General features: G+C 37.0%; 2 protein-coding genes and 1 pseudogene across 2 annotated transcripts; all 3 read right to left on the bottom strand.

The window, feature by feature from the left end:
* Positions 1–1360: 1360 nt before the first annotated feature.
* Positions 1361–2430, bottom strand: LOC115427662 (gastrotropin-like). Its single transcript, XM_030146299.1, has 4 exons — positions 2271–2430; positions 2032–2192; positions 1802–1891; positions 1361–1651 (listed from the first exon to the last, which is right to left on the bottom strand). Exons 1-4 carry the CDS (start codon positions 2335–2337, stop codon positions 1592–1594), a joined length of 378 nt encoding a protein of 125 aa, XP_030002159.1. The 5' UTR covers positions 2338–2430; the 3' UTR covers positions 1361–1591.
* Positions 2431–4676: 2246 nt separating this feature from the next.
* On the bottom strand, positions 4677–5798 carry LOC115426836 (5-hydroxytryptamine receptor 4-like). The gene has a single exon (XM_030145067.1). The coding sequence runs from the start codon at positions 5796–5798 to the stop codon at positions 4677–4679; it is 1122 nt and encodes a 373-aa protein (XP_030000927.1).
* Positions 5799–7903: 2105 nt separating this feature from the next.
* LOC115427661 (alpha-1A adrenergic receptor-like) lies at positions 7904–20373 on the bottom strand (annotated as a pseudogene).
* Positions 20374–23252: the final 2879 nt, after the last annotated feature.

Here is a 23252-nt window from a genome sequence, read left to right as displayed (position 1 = left end):
ACTGTAATGCAGGAAAAATGAACCTGGCAAGGATACTTACTATGACCTGACATTTAGTTTACAGATGTAAAATGTGTGAACACTCAATGTTAGTTCCATTCAAAACACTGCTGAGAGATGGACTGTTGTTGAGCTAGTGTTTACAGTTTCCTGTACTAGTTACTGTGACTCTATTTTCTTAAAATTATGAGATGGTTGATGTTTGTCCATGTGTATTGGCTTCTCTATGTATTCCTCTTCCCAAATTATTGCATAATAATAGTTTTCCCTTGTTGTTACACATATGTTAAAAGTACCAACAAAAAAATGGCCAAGATTACAAAGTGAACAGCCTCACTTCATAAAAAAAATAAACCCACATGAAACATTCAACAATAAGTGATTTAATTTAAATTACATGCATTTTGTATCTGTGTCAAATTTAATGGTTTTCAGTACCACAATGTCTCTGTGGGGATCAGCTAATTTCACCATAACTGTATAGATGGTGACAGTTGGGGTGCTAGAGTCTCGCTGGTGTTAATGAAAGGGCTGGTTAATCCTCAATTCATATTTCAGTAAGAAAGGAGAGTGTTTTCTGTAAGTTCTGTCCCACTCATTTATGGAAGAAAAATATATGATCATATAATATCATGTCCTATTTCACCTAAAACTTGAAGATATAAAATTATGGTGAATTTTATTTTTCTTAAAATAACACTTACAACAGTCAAACACTGTCTTTTATTTTCTCAGCGTTTACATAAAGCGACATCCTTTTTTACGAAGTAAAAGTGCAATAGCGATATTATTTCAGAAAAATGTCCAAGCTTATATGGGTGACTCAATACGCATCATTGCTGAACTGAAATTATTTTACTATTATAATTTCCGCTGACTAGTTTAATTTAATTTAATTTAATTTAATTTAATTTAATTTAATTTAATTTAATTTAATTTAATTTAATTTAATTTTGTTTTGTTTTGTTTTTTGTTTTGTTTTATTTTATTTTATTTTATTTTATTTTATTTTATTTTATACCCACATCACTATGTGAGGGTTAAGCTCACTGACACATTTCCTTTAAGTAAAAACTATGTTATAAGCAGTTGAAGGTTGTCATGTTGATAAATGTTCAACACTGATTTCTTCAGAGCCAAGAGATTTTATGAAACAAATTAAAGTTTTGAGTTGTAAATATTATGTTGGTGTGACACGACTTTCAATTACAGTTTATCATTTATCTGTGGGTTGTGTCATGATCTTTACAGTTAACATTTCTGCACACATTCTGCAAGCATATGTGGTAAATGAAAGCATCAATAACTTCAATTAATTATCTTAAACAAGAAATTCTCATTATTGCTGAGCAAATTGGGCCATATTTTATAGATTTTTATTAAATCAAATATGAACACTGGCACAGATGAGTTATTGAATTCATACAGAAATACAGTACAGAGTATGGTCTACTTTCAACTGAAAGCACTGACAAAAATACAGTAAAGTTTCACTTCTCTGAATAGACAGTTACTTTTAACCCTCAGTAACTCCTTTTCATGGCTTCCTCCAGGTTTTTTTTTCCATTACAGCATGTTGAGTCTCGCAGTGTTAGATCCTCTTATTAAGTCTCTTGAAAGTCACACCCTTTTCTCCTGGAGTTACGCAATTCTAGAAAAAGAGTGAGAAAAAAGATAAAGGAACATAATTCATGATGAAACAGCTATTCTGTTCAGTGTCATAGTTGAAGTGATAATGAGCTTTTCATATGTTGTGGTGAATAAAATGCATGGGCTCATTCCATTTTTCTGAGTGTCTTACCATTACAAGCTTATCGTCAGTGATCTGTGCAGTGAAGTGGTATTGAGGAAACTGTATGGAAATGATGCCGCCCTCTAAAGTGACGGGGGCCTGGAGGTCACAGGGACAAAAGGTCACAATAGAGTCAAAAGAGTCAAATATCCCATCAGCTGTTGATAGAAGCTGCAGATTTGCTGCTTAGCTGTTATTCATTCAAGTGTCTGTAAAATACCAGGGTGTTATTGACTCACCTTGAACTTGGCTCCTGTCATTGTGACCAGCTCACATTCCTGTCCAACCGTGAATGTGTTGGACCAAGACCAGTTAGGGATCGACTGTGTCCAGGTGAAGTTATTTCCATCCTGGACCACCTCGGTTATCACTTTCTCGTCCGTCTTGGCACTGAGAAGCCCTGTGGTAATAAGAGGCTACATGAATCCACTCTTTGATATTCTTGCTCATGTATTAATAAAAAAAAGAATATTAATACCAATTGCTTCTAGAAATGCCTCGTAGTTTTCTTGACTCTCCAGCTCATATTTCCCACTGAAATCCATGATGGTGAAAGAGGAGAGAGGGAGTTGGACAGAAGTTTATGAGACAAATAAGAAAAGAGGAGTGGCGTTCTTCATGTGATCAAACCTCTTCCTCTTTTCTTATGAATAACTCACCATGTGTCTGCGCCTTTACAGGTTCACAAAAATGTGGGAGGAAAAATGTCACTCTAGTTTCCCAAGACACTTTGTCACATTGTGTGGAGTGTGTAACTTGGAAAATATCCCAAGAATTTTCACTTGTCTCTCAGTATCAGGTTTGTCCGACACTTTGGTTATGACAGTGAGGTTTGGTTTGCAAGTTGAAGCACGTACACTGTAGTATAATAGTAAATATATAGCGCAAAGTTGTGTAGCTGTTTGAACCTGAATACAAAATCAGTTTAATTTGCACAAAATTGTTGAAAGAATCATCTCATATGACAAAAAAAAAAAAAAAAAAAAAAAAAAAAAAAAATTGTAGAGTTAACATTATGTGTGCAATGAACATAAGCATGAGTTACAGTTTTTTTCCCCTCTTTTTTCTCTCTCAGCATTGCACTGACTGGCAACTATTGATTGATTTGTTTATATTGATTAAAATTGATTCTAACAATAATTCAACCAGTTGTAAATATAAAGCAAAGTCTGATTCTAATCACACTATTAGACATATTAACATTAAGAGTGGCATATAAAAGGGAACTGGTTCTACAGTGATTTGAGTAAAATCAACACATTTCAGAGCTGTACCAAAAATAACAATGACACCTCTGCAATGTCTACAACTAACTCAAATGTTTTTGTTCCGAATTATTAAGCAATGCACAGATTAGACCGGGTTAGTTTTGAGAGCACATCTGTACAGATTAGTCATATTTTATTTCAGTTTAAACACTGGTCATACAAGCACATTCTGTAGATTTGACCATCTTTAGATGTATTTTTCTCATAAAGTCAAAAGGTTTACAGGGTGGGGAAGCAAAATTTACAATGAACATTTAGTTGTTTTTTCTCAGCAGGCACTACGTCAGTTGTTTTGAAACCAAACATATATTGATGTCATAATCATACCTAACACTATTATCCATACCTTTTCAGAAACTTTTGCCCATATGAGTAATCAGGAAAGCAAACGTCAAAGAGTGTGTGATTTCCTGAATGCACTCGTCACACCAAAGGAGATTTCAAAAGTAGTTGGAGTGTCCATAAAGACTGTTTATAATGGAAAGAAGAGAATGACTATGAGCAAAACTATTACGAGAAAGTCTGGAAGATACTATTAAAGAAGAATGGGAGAAGTTGTCACCCGAATATTTGAGGAACACTTGCGCAAGTTTCAGGAAGCGTGTGAAGGCAGTTATTGAGAAAGAAGGAGGACACATAGAATAAAAACATTTTCTATTATGTCAATTTTCTTGTGGCAAATAAATTCTCATGACTTTCAATAAACTAATTGGTCATACACTGTCTTTCAATCCCTGCCTCAAAATATTGTAAATTTTGCTTCCCCACCCTGTATATGGAACCATTTTTATGACAATAAAATGTGCACGCAGTAACAAGATATTACAAGAAAATATTTGTCTTTCCAAAATGACTGGATTTATTTGACTGTGAGTTATCATGACATTACCCCATCCCCCGAAGGAGAGGCAGAGGTTTTTGGTTTGTTTGTATCATTGATTGTTAACACTCTAGCAGCAAAATTATTGGTTGAACTCATACCAGATTGGGTTTATAGACTGACCCAAAATAGATCTGATTACATTTTGGGAACACTAGGTCAAAGTTTAAATTTTGTATGCCTTTTTAATTTTTTTTTTTTTTTTTTTCTGTTTGCTTATTAAGGGGCGACATTTCAAATGTCTGTAGCAGCAAGACTACTGGTTGAATTCATGCCAAATTTGGTTTACAGATTGCCAGTGACCCAGAGTAGATGTGGTTACGTTTTGGGAAAAGTTGATCAAAGTTAAAAAAATTTTATGAATTTTTAAATTCTTTTATCTTCTCCCATTTACTTACAATGGGCAAAATTTAAAATGTCTATCAAAACATAAATTTTGTTTCAATTTACTTCAAACTTGGCACATGTATAGAGGCAGTTGATATGCTGACATCACCACATACATAGACATGATGACATCAGCTGGATTGATGCCAAAATAAGCTACAATACGAGCAGGGGGCGGGGTTTGTTGTACCTGGAACCACTTGTTTGTTCTAGTATCAAATGGGATAAATGGGCTTCAATGTTCATAGATGGTGTTTACAGACAAAATGTTGCACCTCTATATTGCAACAACTGCAAAGAGCATTCAGCACAAAACAACACTACATTTTGTTGTTGTTAAAAATGTGGATCATCTTGAAATGGTTTCAAGGTTTGCTACATGTTGTGTTTGCTGAAAATGGGAGTTTGTGAAACCTGGTCTTAACCATGTTCGCAGTGACGCACAGCCCAACATGAGCACAAATGCACGACGATAATCCCGGTTGAATGTAGCATAGATGAAAGGGTTCAGAGACGAGTTAGTGTATCCCAGCCATATGAAGGCCTCCAGGACCAGGGAGTTGGCATTGTAGCCACACAGAGGATAGATCAGGTTTACACAGAAGAAAGGAAGCCAACAGAAGAGGAAAACCCCCACTATCAAACCCAGTGTCCTAGCAGCCTTCCTTTCCTTCTTCAGAGAATGTCTTTCAATGTGAGTCTGGACTTCTCTGGAGGATTCAGATCTCATCTGGTTCATCTGATACTGCACAGTTTGGTGCTCAATGGCAAGGATCCACTTCACTTGTCTCTGGGCAGCCATGAAAATCTTCCCATAGGCAAAGAGGATGAAACCCATGGGGATGAAAAATGACACAGCAGAGGACACAAAGGCATAAGGGACATAAAATAAGGCTTGACAGGTCTGTGCATCCTCCTTTGTGTTATTCTTTAACGCAGCAGGGGGTGTTTGATTGTACATGCCCAGGAACACACAAAGACAGGACAAGATGAGGGGCAGAATCCAGCAGAGAACCAGCAACAAGACCACACGTCTGGGAGGCATTCGAGTCAGGTAGTGCAGCGGGTCACACACTGCTATGTACCGGTCCAGTGCCACGCAACTGAGATTAAAAATGGATGATGTACACAGAGTAATATCCAGCATAAAATGGACTTGGCAGAAGCAGTGTCCGAAGTGCCAGCTGTCGACAGAACGAACCAGGCTGAAAGGCATCACCAGCACAGCAACCAGAAAGTCTGCCACTGCTAAGGACACAACAAAAGCATTGGTGGCAGTTTGGAGGCTTTGGAAACGTGCCACTGCAACCATGATGAAAAGATTCCCCAAGATGGCAAAGATAGGGATGGGCAGGAGCAGGCAGGTCACACAGACTTTAACAGCGGTGGTTTGGAGTGGAGCTGAATCACTGTCGTCTGTAGTTGGAAGGCTGAGGTTGTCTGTAGTGTTAGTCCCTGGGATTGAAACCATAATGCATCAGAAGTATCAGTGTGAATCCATGAGGCCTTTCCCTTCTCTGCTGCTGAGTTTCACTGATTGTCTCAAAAACCTGAGTGTTCTGTTTCTCCAACATATTAACACATACACAATACATGTGCTGTGATGTGTGAAAAACACTCTGTTGTATTTGTCTGTTCATGTGTGCATTTATTGATCCACGTCAAACAAATCCCGTCAGTGGTAAATCATTAACAGGCGTGGACCGCAACTTAGTGGACCATAAGTGTGCACAGGTAGATTGTGTCATGGTTGAGCACTAATGGAAAATCTCTGTCTGTGTAAGTCAGGGGTTGGCAACCAATACTGTCTTCAGCTTTTTAAGCCTCAAAGACCTAGTACTATTTTTGTGTGATGGCTTCCAAATGAATTTTTCTCCATATTTAACCTTTCTCAAGTAATTTATCACCATTTATTACAATATCATCCTCTGCATTTTGTGTTTTTCAGTGAAAATAAGGTGTTTTTCTGTATTTAATTTACTCATGTAGATTTTCACAAAAGCTCAGAGGTTATTATATTAAAACAGATCAAACTAAAGTAAAAGTATAAAATATATCATTAGCTGATCCACATTAGCCACTGTCATTTGTCAAACTCCTTGGGTATAACTAGTGAACATCAACATGAAAAAAGTAAATTTGCACACATCATTTATCAAGTGGGCTCATTTTTTAGCTAAAGATCTCTACTTTATGGAACTGTTATTCTTTTTAAAATACCTCTTGTAGCAAAAAAATGTTACAACTGATTATATCGTTTGTACTTTTTACACCATAACCATGCCTCAGACATAAAAATATAGCTCGAATATGATGAAAATTTTATCTAAAAAATTTGAAAATGTATTCAATCTGTCACATTTAAAAAGACTATTTGTGAACTGTTACTGATAATTTCTCTTTATTTGTAATTTTCCATATCAGTATGGACCACCACAAGTTGTAAATAACACTGTGTTAGTATTAAATACATTAAATGGAGCATTGTGATTATATCTGGTTTGTTTTTTTTTTTTTAAATAAGTCAACATTTTAGGTGATGCATACATTGGTAAAGAGTTGTCCACATGTTACTATGGCAGCCTATCCATGTGTTACCATATTCTCATTTCAATAAAACAGAGACTTTTCAATATTTTACTCCAAAATTTATTTTCAGCATAGTTGAACGGAATATCTAAAAGGTTTTGTCCTACTTGATATCAATTTCTGTCAAGAACCGCATGTTTTGAATGTTTGCGTAAAGCTTAAAAAATACATGTCCGTTTCAAGTCCATGTGTTACTGAGCAGTAATTTGACATTTTTCACCTAAAAATTTTATCTCCCCACATTTTGTTATACATAATGTTAAAGCCCTTAGAAATACCTACTCAAATATGTGTAATACAGGCATATAAATTAGTCTGCTTACATGACAGAGACTGAACACGTAATGTGTCCACATGTTACTGCTTGATTGGACCCTACAGAGTCTCTGAATGTCCACATGGGTCATTTCTGATGCTGCTGAAAAGTAGAGAAACTGCATTTTACTTAAATTATTTAAGTATGTTGATCAGATCAGTAGTCCTAAAGTTATTAAACATTTTACATCAGTAGATGCTGTGGGTCTCAGGCAGCTGTTTAGGTCTTTGAGGGTTAAATGTAGGTGCCACATGATGTATGATGCACATTTTAGTTTTAATATTTAGACTTTTTTAAATTTCTTGTAGACAATGATGCACCTGGATGATGGTCTAGATGATTTCAGGACTACCAAATGTCAAGAATTTCCTGTTGTTTTAGGGAGCTAGAGGAGAAAGGCTGACTCACTTATTCCTGATTAAGCCCTGCACCCTTGTACCCACAGGAGATGTTCCTGTATAAGACAGGAGCTTAATCGATGCTCTTTGCTCTCTTTAGTCACTCATTTTAACCTTCATGCTGTGTCATCTACCTTTCAAACAAATAACATCCTTTACCAGCATGTTACCACCAGAATGACATTTTCAGCTCTGATTATACTACATGCTGTACATAATTATCTATCTGACAACCAGAAAATGAAGTTACAAATTAAAAATCTGCCCCGAAGCATAATTTGAGCAAATTTATTCATGTATCAATCACATCTTTATTACTTATATTCAGAACTTCTCAAACATCAAACATATAAACAAGATGATATCTGATTACTTGTGCGCACAGCAGATAAACCAAGTTATACTTTATTTCCACAACATACCATGGAGATATCAAGTGACTGCAAGAAAGGTGATTTACTTATCACACATTTTACATTTAATAATTTTTTCTGTAATGTTCAGTTTTATTTTTTACATTTAACTGAAAGTGTGGAAGGAGAAGTTGAGCTGAGGACATATTTTTTGACATCAGGCTCCTTTTCCTTCAACGTTTTTGTCTCTTCAAGCTGCATGCATTAGTGCCTTTCGAATCCCAGAGAGAACATTGAAAGTGCTTTGGATGTCTTTCTGTCCCTCTGTCGACCACAGATACAGTAAAATAGGACAAAATACCTGGGACACAGCAGCAAAGTCATTATTCGGATATCTTCACCTTACACTGACCACTAATGACAAGGACTATGCACTGACTGATGAGTGATCATGTGTCCATGTACAGTGAATGAGGCAAACCTGTGTTGAGCTCAGCAGTCACACTTTATCTGCAGGCATGATGTCTTTATGAATCCCTGCCTTGTCTCGAAACTTCCCAAATGAGAAAGAAAAAACACTACCAGTGGTTTCCTCAGCTGGTTTGACTCCTTTAACGTCCCCTCTCAGAGCTCCCAGCTGGCAGTCTGTGGGGCTGCCAGGCAGTAGGTTGGGGGTGGATGGAGTCGGGGTTGTGGCGCCCCAGATGTATAATGTTTCCCCCTCAGGACAAGGCGGGAGACCCTTGGTAAGGTAGCTGGGGCTCGGACTGGCTGAGGACGGTAGAGTACGCTGGCTGCCATTCAAACAACTGGAATTGTGATCAGTAGAGCCTTTGCGTGAGTTTCCAGAGGAGCTGAAGTTAGAGGAGCGGTAATTGTATGCCTTCCATCCGGGACGTTTGCGCTGGTGACACTGGCAGCGAAGGATGCGGATGAAAGCCAGCTTGAACTCACGGTTGTAGCAGGGGTAGATGATTGGGTTCAGACAGCTATTGAAATATCCCAGCCAGAAGATGACCTTAAAGAGGACATCAGGTGGACGCAGGTTCACATTAAAGGACCCTGGAACAGTAGAATAGAATAGAATAGAATAGAATAGAATAGAATAGAATAGAATAGAATAGAATAGAACAGATCTTTATTGTCACTGTCACAGGAACAATGAAAATCAGTTTAGCAGCTCAGTTCAATTCAGCAGCAAAACACTTAGTGCAAAAGGGACTGTATAAGTAAAAATAAAACAAAATAAAAATATCACAGAGTATTAAGAAAAAATATTAAATTAAATATTAATTAATATTAAAATATTAATATACATGTGCTACTAAAGTAATGCTAGAACTCCTGAGATGAACAAACTATAAAGAAAGAATATACAAAAGCTAACTCTATACTACAGATGAGAGCTATGTACAATGAATAGGATATATACAGGTAGTAGTAAGGTGCATGTGTTGCGGCTATTGCACTGAGGTAGGGTGAGTATTGCAATGTCCATTACTCTGGGGGTGGGGATTGTTCACTGGGGGGGGCACACATTTATTGTGGCTAAGAACTGTGCTTGAGTCAGTAGGGCAGATGAGAGAATATGACAGTTTCATCATTACTGGACATTTCGGCAAAAATCTTTATAAAAAATCCCTTAAACTTCAAACCCTTAAACTTTACTACTGATCTGCTTATGGTCTATAATGTGGACAATAATTACAAACTGACATGCAGTCAGGAATTGCTTCATCATATATTTACAATATGGGCAAAATATTGGGCCATGTTGGGACTTTACCTTCTCACTGATTTGAAATATATTAAAATGTCAATGTCAATTGCCATTGATAATTATCATAATAAATGTCAAATAAATGGTTCAATTAAGATAACAAATATTTCAGAAATATAGAGGTAGAATATTTACAACGATCATGATCAGATTTTTTTTTTTAAGTAAAATGAAGTATGACTCTTTGTAGGCATTTAAGATGAAAACATAGACAAAACTGTCACTAAAAATGAAAAATAAAATGCCTTAATATAACCCTAACCTTAATAAATGAGAGTAGCCTCTATTCAAGGATGTGTGTCCAATAAATAAATAAATAAATAAATTTCTGACACCTAATTTTTGGTCACCCAGTGATACTGACCCACAACCTGGAATTATCAATGAAAATATTCAGTTGTTTTAGGACATGGAAGAGTAGGAAATGTATTTGTAAAATCCTGCTGAATGCATTGAATCTGGTCATTGCTTCCATTCTCAGTACAAACTGACTTTCTTTACCTTAGGTTTATTGATTTCCGTTTCCACCAGTAGATGGCAGTGTTGATAAATGAAAACTCAAGACTTTTCAACTCGACTGCAAACAGACAGGATGTAGATATTTTTATTTTTATTTTTTATATAGAAGGCCTTCATAATCAGATAAATTGTTTCCTCCTCAGAAACCATTTCTGCTGCTCTCAGCTAATTTGGTGCACTTTCATAAGACTATTGAGATTAGTGTGACCCTGAATCTACTTAGAGATAATGGCTCTGTAGAAGAAATGTGTTACTTGTAGAAAAGGATAAATACTTAACTTAAAATGAAGGGAATGCTTTTCCTCTGAGAGTTTATGATACAACAGTAGGCTCTTTCTTTAGTGCAGTATTCAGATGCTATCAGTAAGACTCAATAAGACTTAAAATGTCTTATTATAAAACTATACTATTACAATAGATTTTAATGGCAGGTTTCTCATGTTATGGAAATGACAGAGGTGGGACAGTAGTAAATGTGCTAAGCCACTCTTTCTCCTGCTAAGGTTAAGTTTATATAGAGAAAAGTATTTCTTAAACTAATGACACAACAAGACAAGGCTTGAGGAATGAAACATGGAAGTAATAAGAACAGCGTGTGTGATTAGTGTGACAGAAAGACTTGGTGTAATAGTGTGTGGGAAGATGCGAGTAAAATGTGTTTCTTTGCACCAACCCACATTTTTAAATTATTGGATGCACTATAATCTCAGGCTTTTAAGTGTAAAATTATCTCTGATATGGCATTTTATATAGATGGACACCTCACTTTTCCGTCATAAATATCCCATCAGCAGCTTCAACTGATAATCTCATTCATGAATCTCTACATGAAGTATTACATTCCAAAGAATCCAAATGTTTTCAGTGCTTTTCTTCAGAAATGCACTTGTCTTTATAACACAATCCCAAATTCATATTGTTTCATTCAAAGTCAAAACGTAACAAAAACACAGAGCTGCAGCCAATTTGTTTACCTGGATGAAAGCGACTGAATAAAAAATACAAGGAAATGTCACTTTCAACTTTCATTTAATTTAGCAGCTGGTTATTGGCAACACAGGCAGAATTGGAGACCAGGGAGAAAGACAGAGAAAAAAGTGTATTTTCTATTTGCCAGACTGTGAGATGAAACCGGAGAACGCTGTCTGAATGTGTCTTGGCCTCTTTCACTGTTAGATGAATGAGCCTCTTTTTAGTGGCTGGTATTTTCACATGCTATTTTAACTGGACAGCCACTTAAGCGTGATTACATAACAGTGTGAGTTATGGCTGTGATTGGGAAACAAATGGACATGGTGTGGTTGAATTAAAACTTCTTAATTCTTTCATATTTCACGCTGTCTCTGTCTCTTTCTGTCTCCTCTCACCTCCTGTCTGTTTGTGTTTGTCAGACGGCTGAAGGTTGCAAAATGAAATGATGGCAGCTGCCTTCATCACGTTACCAGAACACAGCATGTTTGTTCTCTTAGGATTTCATTTCTGATTAAACAAAAACAAATGAACAAAAACAAAGGACAGATGTAAAGAAATAGAAAGCGCTTACACTAAATGGACAAAAATATTGGGACACAGTGAATTGAGGTGTTTCATTGCTAACAGGAGCTGGGCTATAAAAACATAATGACAAATGCCATAATTTTATTATGTAATAATGCAATAAATATTATTTCACATTTAGCACTGAATTTGTTTGCATTGTTATGTAAATCAGTTACAATATGCTTCAATTAGTTTTTTTGTTCAACTTTACTCAACACTGATTTTTTTTTCGTTATAATTGTTTTTGAATGGTCTACATGTAGATGTTATTCTTCTTTCTATAATATTTAGATAAATATTCTGCCAAGACTGAAATAATCTTACAGTTACCCTGCATGGATAAAGGTGCTGAAAGACATATTGAATTGTTGAATTTAGTTGCAAAAATGATAATGACAAATTTCATAATGTAATTTTATAGTGTGATAAATGTAATAATGCATTAAGTGTTTTTATTTCATCTTTAGGGTTAATGTTGTTTACAATGCCTCCAATATGTTGCATAAAGTTTCAGAGTTTGTTTTTACTCTTTTTTTGTGCTATATGGCATACTGTTATAATTATTTTGCATCTACATTTCTGAAATATTTGTCCCATCTTGACAATAAATAATCATTTTCAACCACATGTAACCACAAGATTTTTTCAATCCTCACTCAGGAATAAAAATCAGCCCTGAACCTTAAAACAAATACTGACTTGACATTTATAATGATAATTATTGACAGTCATTGACATTAACATTTTTTTATCATGATAATATTTCAAGTCAGTGGGAATGTAGAGTCCTATAAGCTGTAGGTGTGATGTGTCCTGATATTTTTGTCCATATAGTGTATATTACTACCTCTATTTTTATGACAGGATTTACTATTGATTGTCTATGTCATTGTGCAAAAATCCCACTTTATTTTCTTAAAGCACAAATTGAGCAATGCGAACGCAGAAAACCTATGCATATTTAATCATAACATGAGACAAGGTGCATATCTTTACATTTAAAGAACTGGAATCTGGATGTTTGGCATTTTGCATAAAAATCCCAGATACTATAATTACAAAGGTTGCAAATTTTGACATTTATTTTATGAATCATTAACTGAGTCATATCTACAGATTAGAACCCTCATGTATTTTTAACTCACGCACATAGTTTGTGTTTATTGATTTGCAGCAGTTGGCATCTGCAAAGGAAAACACAGCTGTGCGTCTTTGTCCGTCTCCCAGGAAGGGCCCCTACGACACTTGAGGCTCCTTTTCTACACAAGTACAGGATTAAAGTGTAGGAAACACGCACAGAAATTAGACTTGAAAACAGACCTTCCTGCAGACAGATATGGTGCATGTTTGTGTGTTTAAGTTTTGTGTGAACATGGTCCATTTTTGTCCCTATAAGTGTTTATATTGAACGGATACGGTATAAACTGAGGGTTGGCAGTGAGACAATGCTACAGATAACAGTGGGAGGGATCCTGTTGCTGTTCTTGCCCCTTCTGCTCCCAGAAATGTTTGAACCTCCTTCCTGAGGAGAGGCACATGCACACACCTCACTATGAAACACAGGAACATCTTAACAAAACAAGGCATCCTGTTATTTTATCACTAATTGGAAGTAGTGGTGCCTATTCTGTACCATGAGCAGACACGTACGCACACACAATCTGCTCAACCAAATATCCCCCATCCTGTTTCATAACACACCTCTGAGTATGATTAATATGTCTTGATCTAAACGGACAGGAGCGTTATTACCCTTTTAGATTGCTTTCAATGAAACCATAGCATGAAGCTATTTTTGGAGCATTGCTTTGACATCCCAGAGACTGGCTGACTCTCACCCCTGCTGCCCTGTGGCCCCTCCAGCTCAGCCCTGCCACCTCTATTCTTCTCCATCGCTTTGACACTTAGCACTCTCATTATTTTTCCCCTTCAAAAACCATTTCAATTACCCCCGGAGCACAGGAACTGGCCAGCTCAGTGTAAAATAAAAAAAAAACAAAAACACAACAAACTCACGCATACCAACACACAAACACAACACACACACACACACTCTTGTGAGATGCACATGATCACATTATCTCTTCCAAAACTGCAAATACTTGGAAGTATTGGTTAGCGCTTTGAAGTGTTGGTTCCTCTCACATTTGGGCACACTGTGGCTAAATGCAAGTACTTCACAGAGGACATTAGTGTCTATGGCTGGTGTAAGAATTGAGGGAAATCGTGTGTAATAGAACAACACATATATCCCCTCAGGACTAATGATTTCTATTCAGTTGTTGAGATGAGAACAAGGGAAACAGCTCATTAAAACACCTAAATCACTAAATGTCGACATCCTTTCACTGAACCATCTGCTTGTTTCCCTTCACTTAAAAAAATCATTTTCAGTTTTTTATGGTCATGTTTTATAGCTCATATCAGTGACATGTTGATTTATTTATTATTTTTCATTATCCTCATAAGACTCAGCTTTTTGTTTACACATAAAATATGCAAAACTGACAAGGAACTGATCTTTAACTAATGAACAGAATATTTATCCCTAAGAAGTATTATAGTTTATTGATAGTTTTACAATTTATTTCCCTAAAAGGCTTACAATTAACATGTGAGGATTGCTGTCTGTAAGTTGAGTATTACCTCCTATTTGTCTGTCTGTCTGCAGGATTACATATCCACTACACAAAGGATGGACCATTTATTTCTGCTGCTCCACTAACAGAGTCAAGATTGGACATGTTTTTCATTTTGGGGAGCCCCAAGCTAACTTCATTTTAAGTAATAAAACTTAAATAAAAAGTACCCACTGGGGCCAAAGAATATAGAAGCAAAGAGTCAAAACTGACGCTTTTTTGACAACAGATTTCAGCTCAATGTGGTGGATGTACAGCTCTGCTGCACTTATGCCAACACGGAACAACCACTTAGTTTCACTTCTCATCAATATCCTATAAGTTCTTTGATAGTAACAAGGAAATAATAAATCTGTGGTGCTTTTTGAGAATATTTTCAGTCCAAATGGCAGAGAAGTATATTGTATAGACAAAGTTACTTGGACACTTTAGTTCAGATGTTTTATTGCTCCAAAAGAATAATGATAAATGTCCTAAAATAATTTTACATTGTGATAAATGTCATTGCAATAAACTTTTTAAAGATGTCTTTAGAGTCACTGTTGGTTATGTTATTATCTACACTCAGAAAATGCTTCAGAGCTTGTTTTACTTAATTTAACTCAACATTGAATTTTTTATTGTTATAATTGTTTAACATGTTTTACCTGTAGATTTCTCAAATATATTTCACATTCTGGCCTTATATAGTATAGTGTATAGTGTTTGTGCTTATGTATATTTCTTTTTACTCATGTTGTTGTGATGACGTATTTTTTACTTATCTATCTATCTATCTATCTATCTATCTATCTATCTATCTATCTATCTATCTATCTATCATCTATCTATCTATCTATCTATCTATCTATCTATCTATCTATCTATCTATCTATCTATCTATCTATCTATCTATCTATCTATCTATCTATCTATCTATCTATCTATCTATCTATCTATCACTGTGACAATCTAGTTTCTTCAACTCTCACTCAAGTAGAAAATGACCCTTAAACAAAAAAAAAAAGTGATTGTTGTGACATTTATTGTGATAGTTACTGATAACAACTGACATGAGCGTTTTTAGTGTGATAATATTTTAAGTCAGTGGGACTGGGAAGTCCTATAAGCTGTAGGTCTGATGAGTGTCCCAATATTTATATCCATATAGTGTAGTACTTCCTATTGTCCAATTAGCACAAGGACCTCTGTTGCCTTGGTAACAGTTGGTTAAACTAACCTCCATGACACCTTTAGACTGGCTTTTAACCCTTAGCACTGAGACACTATTAGGTTTTAAATTTGTGGTCTATTTTTTATCACAGTGTGTTGTGTCTTATTATTTTATGCAAATGTATAGTATTTGATTAAACTGTTGCTATCTTATAATTTAATCATGGTTTTAGATGTAAAGCACTTTGGTCTTCTGTATGTTGTTGTAAAGTGCTATATAAATAAACTTTGATTGATTGATTGATTGATTGATTGTTTGTTTGATTGATTGATTGATTGATTGATATTTGTTTGGAATTCTTTTATGCTTAGAAATCTTTAGATTGTAAATGAAAATATAATAGCATCAAAAAACAACCAAAAAATGTACATTTAAGAGAATTCATTTCTTTAAAAACTATTTGATTTGGGTCTGGTCTGTGTTTCTGAGCAATGATGAAGTAGTGACAACCTGCTGTGAAAATATGTGTAATCTCACATATACATACTTTCTTCAAAAGATGGAAACTTTTGCTATTTTTCCTTAGTTTTTGTTTACATTTTGGTTCACTTGATCACTTATGTCTCATTAATATATACTCAGCTTGTTTTGGTGCTGCATTTGTTATAAAGCTTTCAGTTTTTGACATGTTACCCCTGTGCATCAAAGTTTGGTCTGCTTTTTAATCCAAGGATACTAGCCTGGAGTATCTTTAAAATTTTGATGCAGTGTTTATAAACCTCACGGCCGCATTCCTCACATGAGTTAAAGGCCTAAAAGGAAACAGAATAATTTATCACTTGGAAAGGAGCGATTCAAGCTCTGAGGCTGGCAGTTAACCCTTTATTGGGCAAGTGACTATTTTTGGTCATTTCCACACACATTACAAGACAGTGACAATAACAGTTACAGTGAGGACAGTGGGGCAACGATCTCAGGTCCAATGTGGTCTACAGGGTCTGTAAGGTCCACCTCTGCATGAACAGTGAGTGTACCTGCTTTGTTAGGTACCATGAAGTAATGGTACTATGTAAGGAATGATGTTCAAAGGGAGAATGTGGATGTGGACAAGTGTCTGGATCAGCACTTGTGTTGTAATGTTCTAAAAGTGATGTTCTAATGTTCCAAAATATATGCATTTTTTTATATGAGCTTCTTGGATTTATTTACTTATTTATTTTGCCACACATGGGCAAGGAACCAAATACGGTAACTTCAGTGATCTTGATTTTCCACATGACAATAAAAATTTTGGAAAAATTTCACAAAAGTAATAAAGTCTTACCATGTCCTCCAATAACACACTATGGTTGAAATTTTTAATTTTAGAGTATTCTACGAGTGCCCTATAAATACTAACCATGTATGTGCTAAAAACAAAATTAAGAAAATTACAATCCTGAATCAAAAAGAATAACTGATTTCTTTCATTTTTCTTAGGATGTGTACAGTCTCAGGCTGAGGTGAGAGTGTCTCTCTAACTGGCAGCATCCTGCCTCTGCAGCATCTTCTTAGCCATTAAGATCGTTTTAAATTATAGTGGTGACAGAGGAGAGAGAAGAACCAAGAGGCAAATTAGCACAATCACTCAACAACAGATAAACAACACACACAGACATGTAAATATTTCAGGACATCTTCACTGCACATGTGCCATGCACCGCCACCAGCGCCCACTCCAACTGCCAACGAGGAGCTCCGACATACATTAAATGCAGAGGAAGGAGCAGGGTAATAACAAGTGTTAGACAGGAAATCCCACTGTGGTTAGAGGGTAATGAATACTAGGGGAGACACCAGATCAGTGCCACTGCTCTATCAGGCATCTAGTGGTATATTTGGTCGTTCAGGCTGGTGGAGTTGTTCAGTATTTAAGTTTAGATAGGACTTACACAAGGAAGCGGATGTATAAACTTAAACTGACAACAGCTTCCTCATGTCCTCTTTTGGAAAAAACAGAAAACTTAAATTCCAGAGGAGAAACCTTACGTAATCTGAGCATATATTCATCATCTAACGCTACACCAGAAGAACATTTGAACATGATTTTCTTTGAGGCCTTAAAAAATACAATGAAAAAAGTTGTCATTACATAGTAATCCATCATCCTGCTACAGTAAGAGAACATACCCATGTGGAACTCATGATCGTTAGTAGATTATGTTATATAAACAAGTTGCTCCTGAACCATACATCCCGTTTACTGTGTTCTCTAAAGTCTCTCAGATCTGCATATAAGATCTTTAAAAAATGACCTCTGTGCTTGGATATCTTGCTAAGTGTGACCCAAGGCAAAAATAATCTCTGTTATGTGACATTGCATAGTGATCCTGCCCTAGGTAGTAATGTGTGTGTGTGTGGTGTGTGTCCATGTGAGGATGTAATGAGCTGAAGCTTGAAGCCAGGGGCATAAACACATTCCAATATGACCACGATAAATGTACGCACACACAGGTTCAGGCCAAAATACAAACACACTCTCACATAAATACACAACCTTCAGCCACTGGCGCAAGGGATCAATGTCCTGGAAATCATGAAAACAGGTAAATAATATGATGAAATGCAGCAGCCATGTTTACTTTGATTAGCAAGTGTTGTCCAAACTAAATATAGACTGTTCTCATGACATCCTCACTATGCCAATGCCCACAGCACATGAAGTCCACTGCAGAATATAGAGTTTAATTTCCTCTACAATTTCTAGAACATCCGTGACAGTGGGATGCTTAAAGGCCCCACAGGCCTCTACAGTGACTGACCAGGACAGAGGGAGGCCGTGTACTCTCCACTCAGAGTTGGCCTTGTCAGATAAACTGAAAACCAATAAAATACAGCAATAACAGTTAAAATGTTCGGAGAGGCTCGTAAGAATTCCTCCTGAGACTGTCAAAAACACTTTGTGCCCTTGTTCTGGCTTAAAAATAAAAAAATAATGTTGCTTTTTATATTTTGAGATGTAGATTTGTTGTTATTTCCAAGTACAATGTTAATATAAAGCAAATTCACAGGATATAGTGCAAAAAAAAAAAGACATAAAAGTGGAGAAACAGAACTACTCTACTATTCTGCAGTAATGTAAGGTGACAGTTTTTTTTTTTTTTTTACTCCTGCGGTATGAAATGACCACTACAGTATATCAAAGCACACTCATAGGTCGACAACTCAAGAGTAGTAAATGCATCCCAAGAGACTTGGGAGTGCTATGATTTACAGGGCCCGCAGCAGCCTTAAATGCCTCATTTTAACATATTTCATGTCAAAATGACTGCAATATCTTTTCTACAAGCCTCACTGACTAACTAAATATGTTTGGGTGTTTGTACAGGGTGTTATGATGGAAATGGGAGATGTGTTCTTGTAAAAGCACATAAATTCAATCTATGGAAACTGCAGCAAATAGGTGCGAGTCGCAGTGGTGTGTATTGACCTGTTGAACCTACCTATTGGTAAGGCGAGAAAGAAGGGCAGCCAACAAAGCGTAAACATGCCGACCACAACTCCCAAAGTTTTAGCCGCTTTCTTCTCCCTGGAGAACTTGAGAAGTTTCACTGTGAGGGAACTTCTGGCTTGGTGCGCCCGGCCTTTCCCTGTGCCGGAGTTGGCGGACTCCTCCTGCACCTGAGAGCCCTTGTGGATCCTCAGGGTCAGCTCCCCGGAGTTCATCCTCTCCCTCATCACACCGGCTTCCAAGTTCTTAGTGGTCCGTTTGGCTACTATGTACACCCGGCAGTACATGGCCAGAATGACGACCAGGGGAATGTAGAAGGAACCCAGGGAGGAGAAGAGCGCGTAAAACGCTCCTCCGTGATGGGACACACCGTGTCGTCCGGCGACGGCGGCTGCTTCCACCCGAACAGGGGTCCGATGGAGATGACCACCGACAGCACCCACACCCCCAGCATGGCCAGCAGAGCGCGCTTCTCGGTCACGATGCCCGGGTACTGAAGCGGATGGCTCACTCCGATGTAGCGGTCGATGGATATTACGCACAGGCTCATGATAGACGCGGTGCAGCACAGGACATCCACGGCCGCCCAGATATCACAGAAGATCCTGCCGAACACCCAGTAGTCTAGAATCTCCAGAGTGGCGGACACCGGGAGCACCGTGGTGCCCAGCAGCAGGTCGGCGATGGCCAGGTTGATGATGAAGTAGTTGGTCGGCGTCCGCAGGTGCCTGTTGCACACCACCGACAGGATGACGAGGATGTTGCCTGCGATAGCGAAGACGATGAAGGCTCCCAGCACCAAGCCGAGCGGGATGGCTCTGGTGAGGTCCACTTCACTGGGCTCCGTGTGGTTTCCCCCGGAGCTGTTTGTGGAGTTGACCTGGAATGACACATCCAAAGTCCATCGAGTTCCGAGGAACCATTTTCCACAAGTTTGCGACATTGTCAGTGCTCAGACTCATTTTGACTCAGTAGGTCCTCCATAGCAGGCTTCAGATCACTTGTAACTTGTAAAAAATTAACCAAACATAAATAAGCTGCCAGAATGGCTCAGGTCTGCATGGTTTCTTTTGCGCGGTTGCAAATTCATGTCCAAATCAGTGCAGAGAGTGGAGCCGTGCAGTCCGCATGCAGTCCTGGTGCCTCACATTCGCTCTCATCCTGAGGGCTCAGTGAAGGAGTGAGGGGGGTAGCAGTCATCCCCTGCCTATTCTCCACCACACACAGCTCTGCATACACCTGACCAACACACATAAACACGGGCATACAAAGTGCGCATGACGCATCATCCCATGGATGACCCGCAGACCAAACGCACAAAATTCATTTGCAGCATTTTGCACCTATGCGGGATTTCAGAGATGCGCCTCTTTAGTCCCTTGTATTTGTTTTTCTTCACTGTGGGAGGGGGGCTCAAGTACACTCTTTTAAGTGCAAGAATTTTGTGGCAAAAAACGCACACTTCGTTGTTTAGTTTTAGTCTGAGGCCCCAAAAGATAACATAAGTTAACCACAGGAGAAAATGGATAATGAAATGTGAAGTAACATCGAAACGTGACCCCAGGTATGCATAAACATGTACCCCAATGTAAATAACCTGTTCAGGTTGGATTTCACTTTCTGTTTATGTGTGGACTTGGAAAATATTTAAAAAGTTGGAATAGCCGGTTTAAAAGGTTAAACCCAAAAGGTCAATTTGATTAGATTCTTAACGAAATCACCCATAATCCCTTCTCCTATAACAGGTGTTTGTGGTGAATATCTTCCTATTTGGTCAAAATGCAGGAGTCCCTCAGAGTAATCTCATTTTGGATTGGAGCTCAGTAAGTGAGGAGTGACTGATTTAATGGGCTGAGTTCAGATATGCACATTCCTAAAACTGTTCCTCCTGTTTAAGTGGTTTTTGGCTACTTGATGCTGCTCGCCTGGGATGACACTGTTAGAGCAGAAGCAAAACTCTCCTCTGAAAACCTGTCAAGACTTCCTCTAATAAAATCTAACTTTCTTTTTAAAAAACAAACAAAAAAAACCCTGCTCATGGAGTTTTCTTCTGCCACTCATGAGTCACCTTATATATCTTTTGGAAATTTAAATTTAGCACGTTGGTCTCCAGCTTTTCTGGACAAATTCATTATATAATATTCTTTTTTCTGCACCGTAATACATGGCCATTTGTCTTTAAAATCTGAAAAAAACAAAAAACAAAACTTTATTCTGAGTTAAAGTTTTCCTATTATAAAACATATTTAAACATACTGTTTAAAAATCTACTGTTAATGAAGATGCCTGAGTGTTTTATTAGATAGAAGCTGAATTGGCTGACTGAATTATAAATAACAGCATCCATCTTCATTGAAACACAAAAGACCTTTTCAGCACTGTTCCTTAGAAAAAAAAACAGAAAATAGAAAGGAAAGTGATGTTTTCAATAAGAAATAGTTATGGTGTACAGACAAAGTAAACACAAGCTGAAATGAAAATAGTCTGCACTACAGTCAGGTCTGTAAGTATTTGTACAGGGACATAAATTTATTCATTTTGCCTCTGTAGAAGAGCACAGTGGATTTGACACAAAGAAATCAAGATGCGATTGAAGTGCAGACTTTTAGCTTTAAATCATGGGTTTTAACAACAATATTTCATCAAATATTTATGAATTACAACCATTTTAAACAAAGCACCTCTGTTTTTCTATGTGAAATGAAGCAGATAAAAAGTATGGGATTGATTCCAAATGTTCAATCTGCATTTGGTAGCTGTTCACTGGAATTTTTCAATATGAGATCCAAAGGAGTGTGAATCCAAGTGAAGGAGAACGTCATTCAGCCGAAAAAAGAATATAAAGGTCATTGTGTTTTATAACATGTGAATGAAGGAGACGCTCAGAGACAATATGTATTCAGATGAAATGTTTGTAAGTGAAACACTGAGGTTAAACACATTTTTACCTCCGCCAAGGAGGTTATGTTTTGGGCCAGCGTTGGTTTGTCTGTGTGTCTGTCCGTGTGCAGGATAACTCAAAAAGCTATGGACGGATTTGGATGAAAATTTCAGGAAATGTTGATACTGGTACAAGGAACAAATTATTAAATTTTGGTGGCGATTGGGGGGGGGGGGGGGCACTGATCTGCCTTGGCGGAGGTCTGTGCTTTTGGAATGCTTTTCTAGTTCCAAGTTAAATGTAAACTTTTGAGTCTAACTGTATATGGAACGTTTATGATGTTTGTTTCCATCCACTTGTCACTGATCCCGTTTACATTCACACTATAAATCTGATCATTATCACATTTCTGGAGTTATCAGATTATTCAAGTGATCATGGAAACAGCATTATGTAATATGCAGCAGTTATCTGAAAATAAGTCATCAGACAGAAGAATACACCTAGATTCCTCCCCAAGACTCTGATGTTGTTATGCATGTATATCTGTTAATCTGTTTTATTTAATTATTACATCTGCACATGTGTAAAAAAAAAAAAAAAAAAAAAAAAAGTGTAGAAAATAGAAGTGACATATCACACTAAGACCAAGGGCCCAAGGGCGGATGCTTACAGTAAGAAATCCTCAATTTGAACAAAGGACAGCAGCAGCGTGAAGAATATGTCGCCATGTTTGATAAGATAAGACTGAATGTTTTGAAAATAACAGGAAATTTGAGTCTTTAATCCCAATGTATGTATGTACAAACTCTGAAAGAAATCTGATAATGAACGGAAACATACTGTGTAAACCACAATTTCTTGATTATCACATTTCTGAAGCTCAATTTTCTGATTATTTCCAGTTATTGGATTTTTACGCTCATGTAAACAAGCTCATTTACATCCCTTAGTTTCTCCAACATCAGACAGTGGAGTCTTTTAGCTTGAGGTTTTAAAAAATATTTCTTATTTGATTGTTGATACGGGAAACAAAATAAATTGTAAAATTATCCAGTAATGCTCTAATAATCCTTTCATTTATATTTAAGCAGCTCTTCTTGATGGTAGATCCAGGTCAAACTGGTTATAATTCTGATTTTCTTAGCTCAAGTTCCAGTTCTGATGGTTTTTTTGTTTTGTTTTGTTTGTTTTCCTCAGACCATTGAACTGATTTGAGAGCATTGTCAGATTCTTAAAATAACTCACATCTTGGTGTTTTATATACC

The sequence above is a fragment of the Sphaeramia orbicularis genome, chromosome 10, assembly GCF_902148855.1.
Source record: "Sphaeramia orbicularis chromosome 10, fSphaOr1.1, whole genome shotgun sequence".
Lineage (NCBI taxonomy): Eukaryota > Metazoa > Chordata > Actinopteri > Kurtiformes > Apogonidae > Sphaeramia > Sphaeramia orbicularis.
Note: the sequence above shows the minus strand (reverse complement) of the source record. Positions and strands in the feature narration are given on the sequence as shown.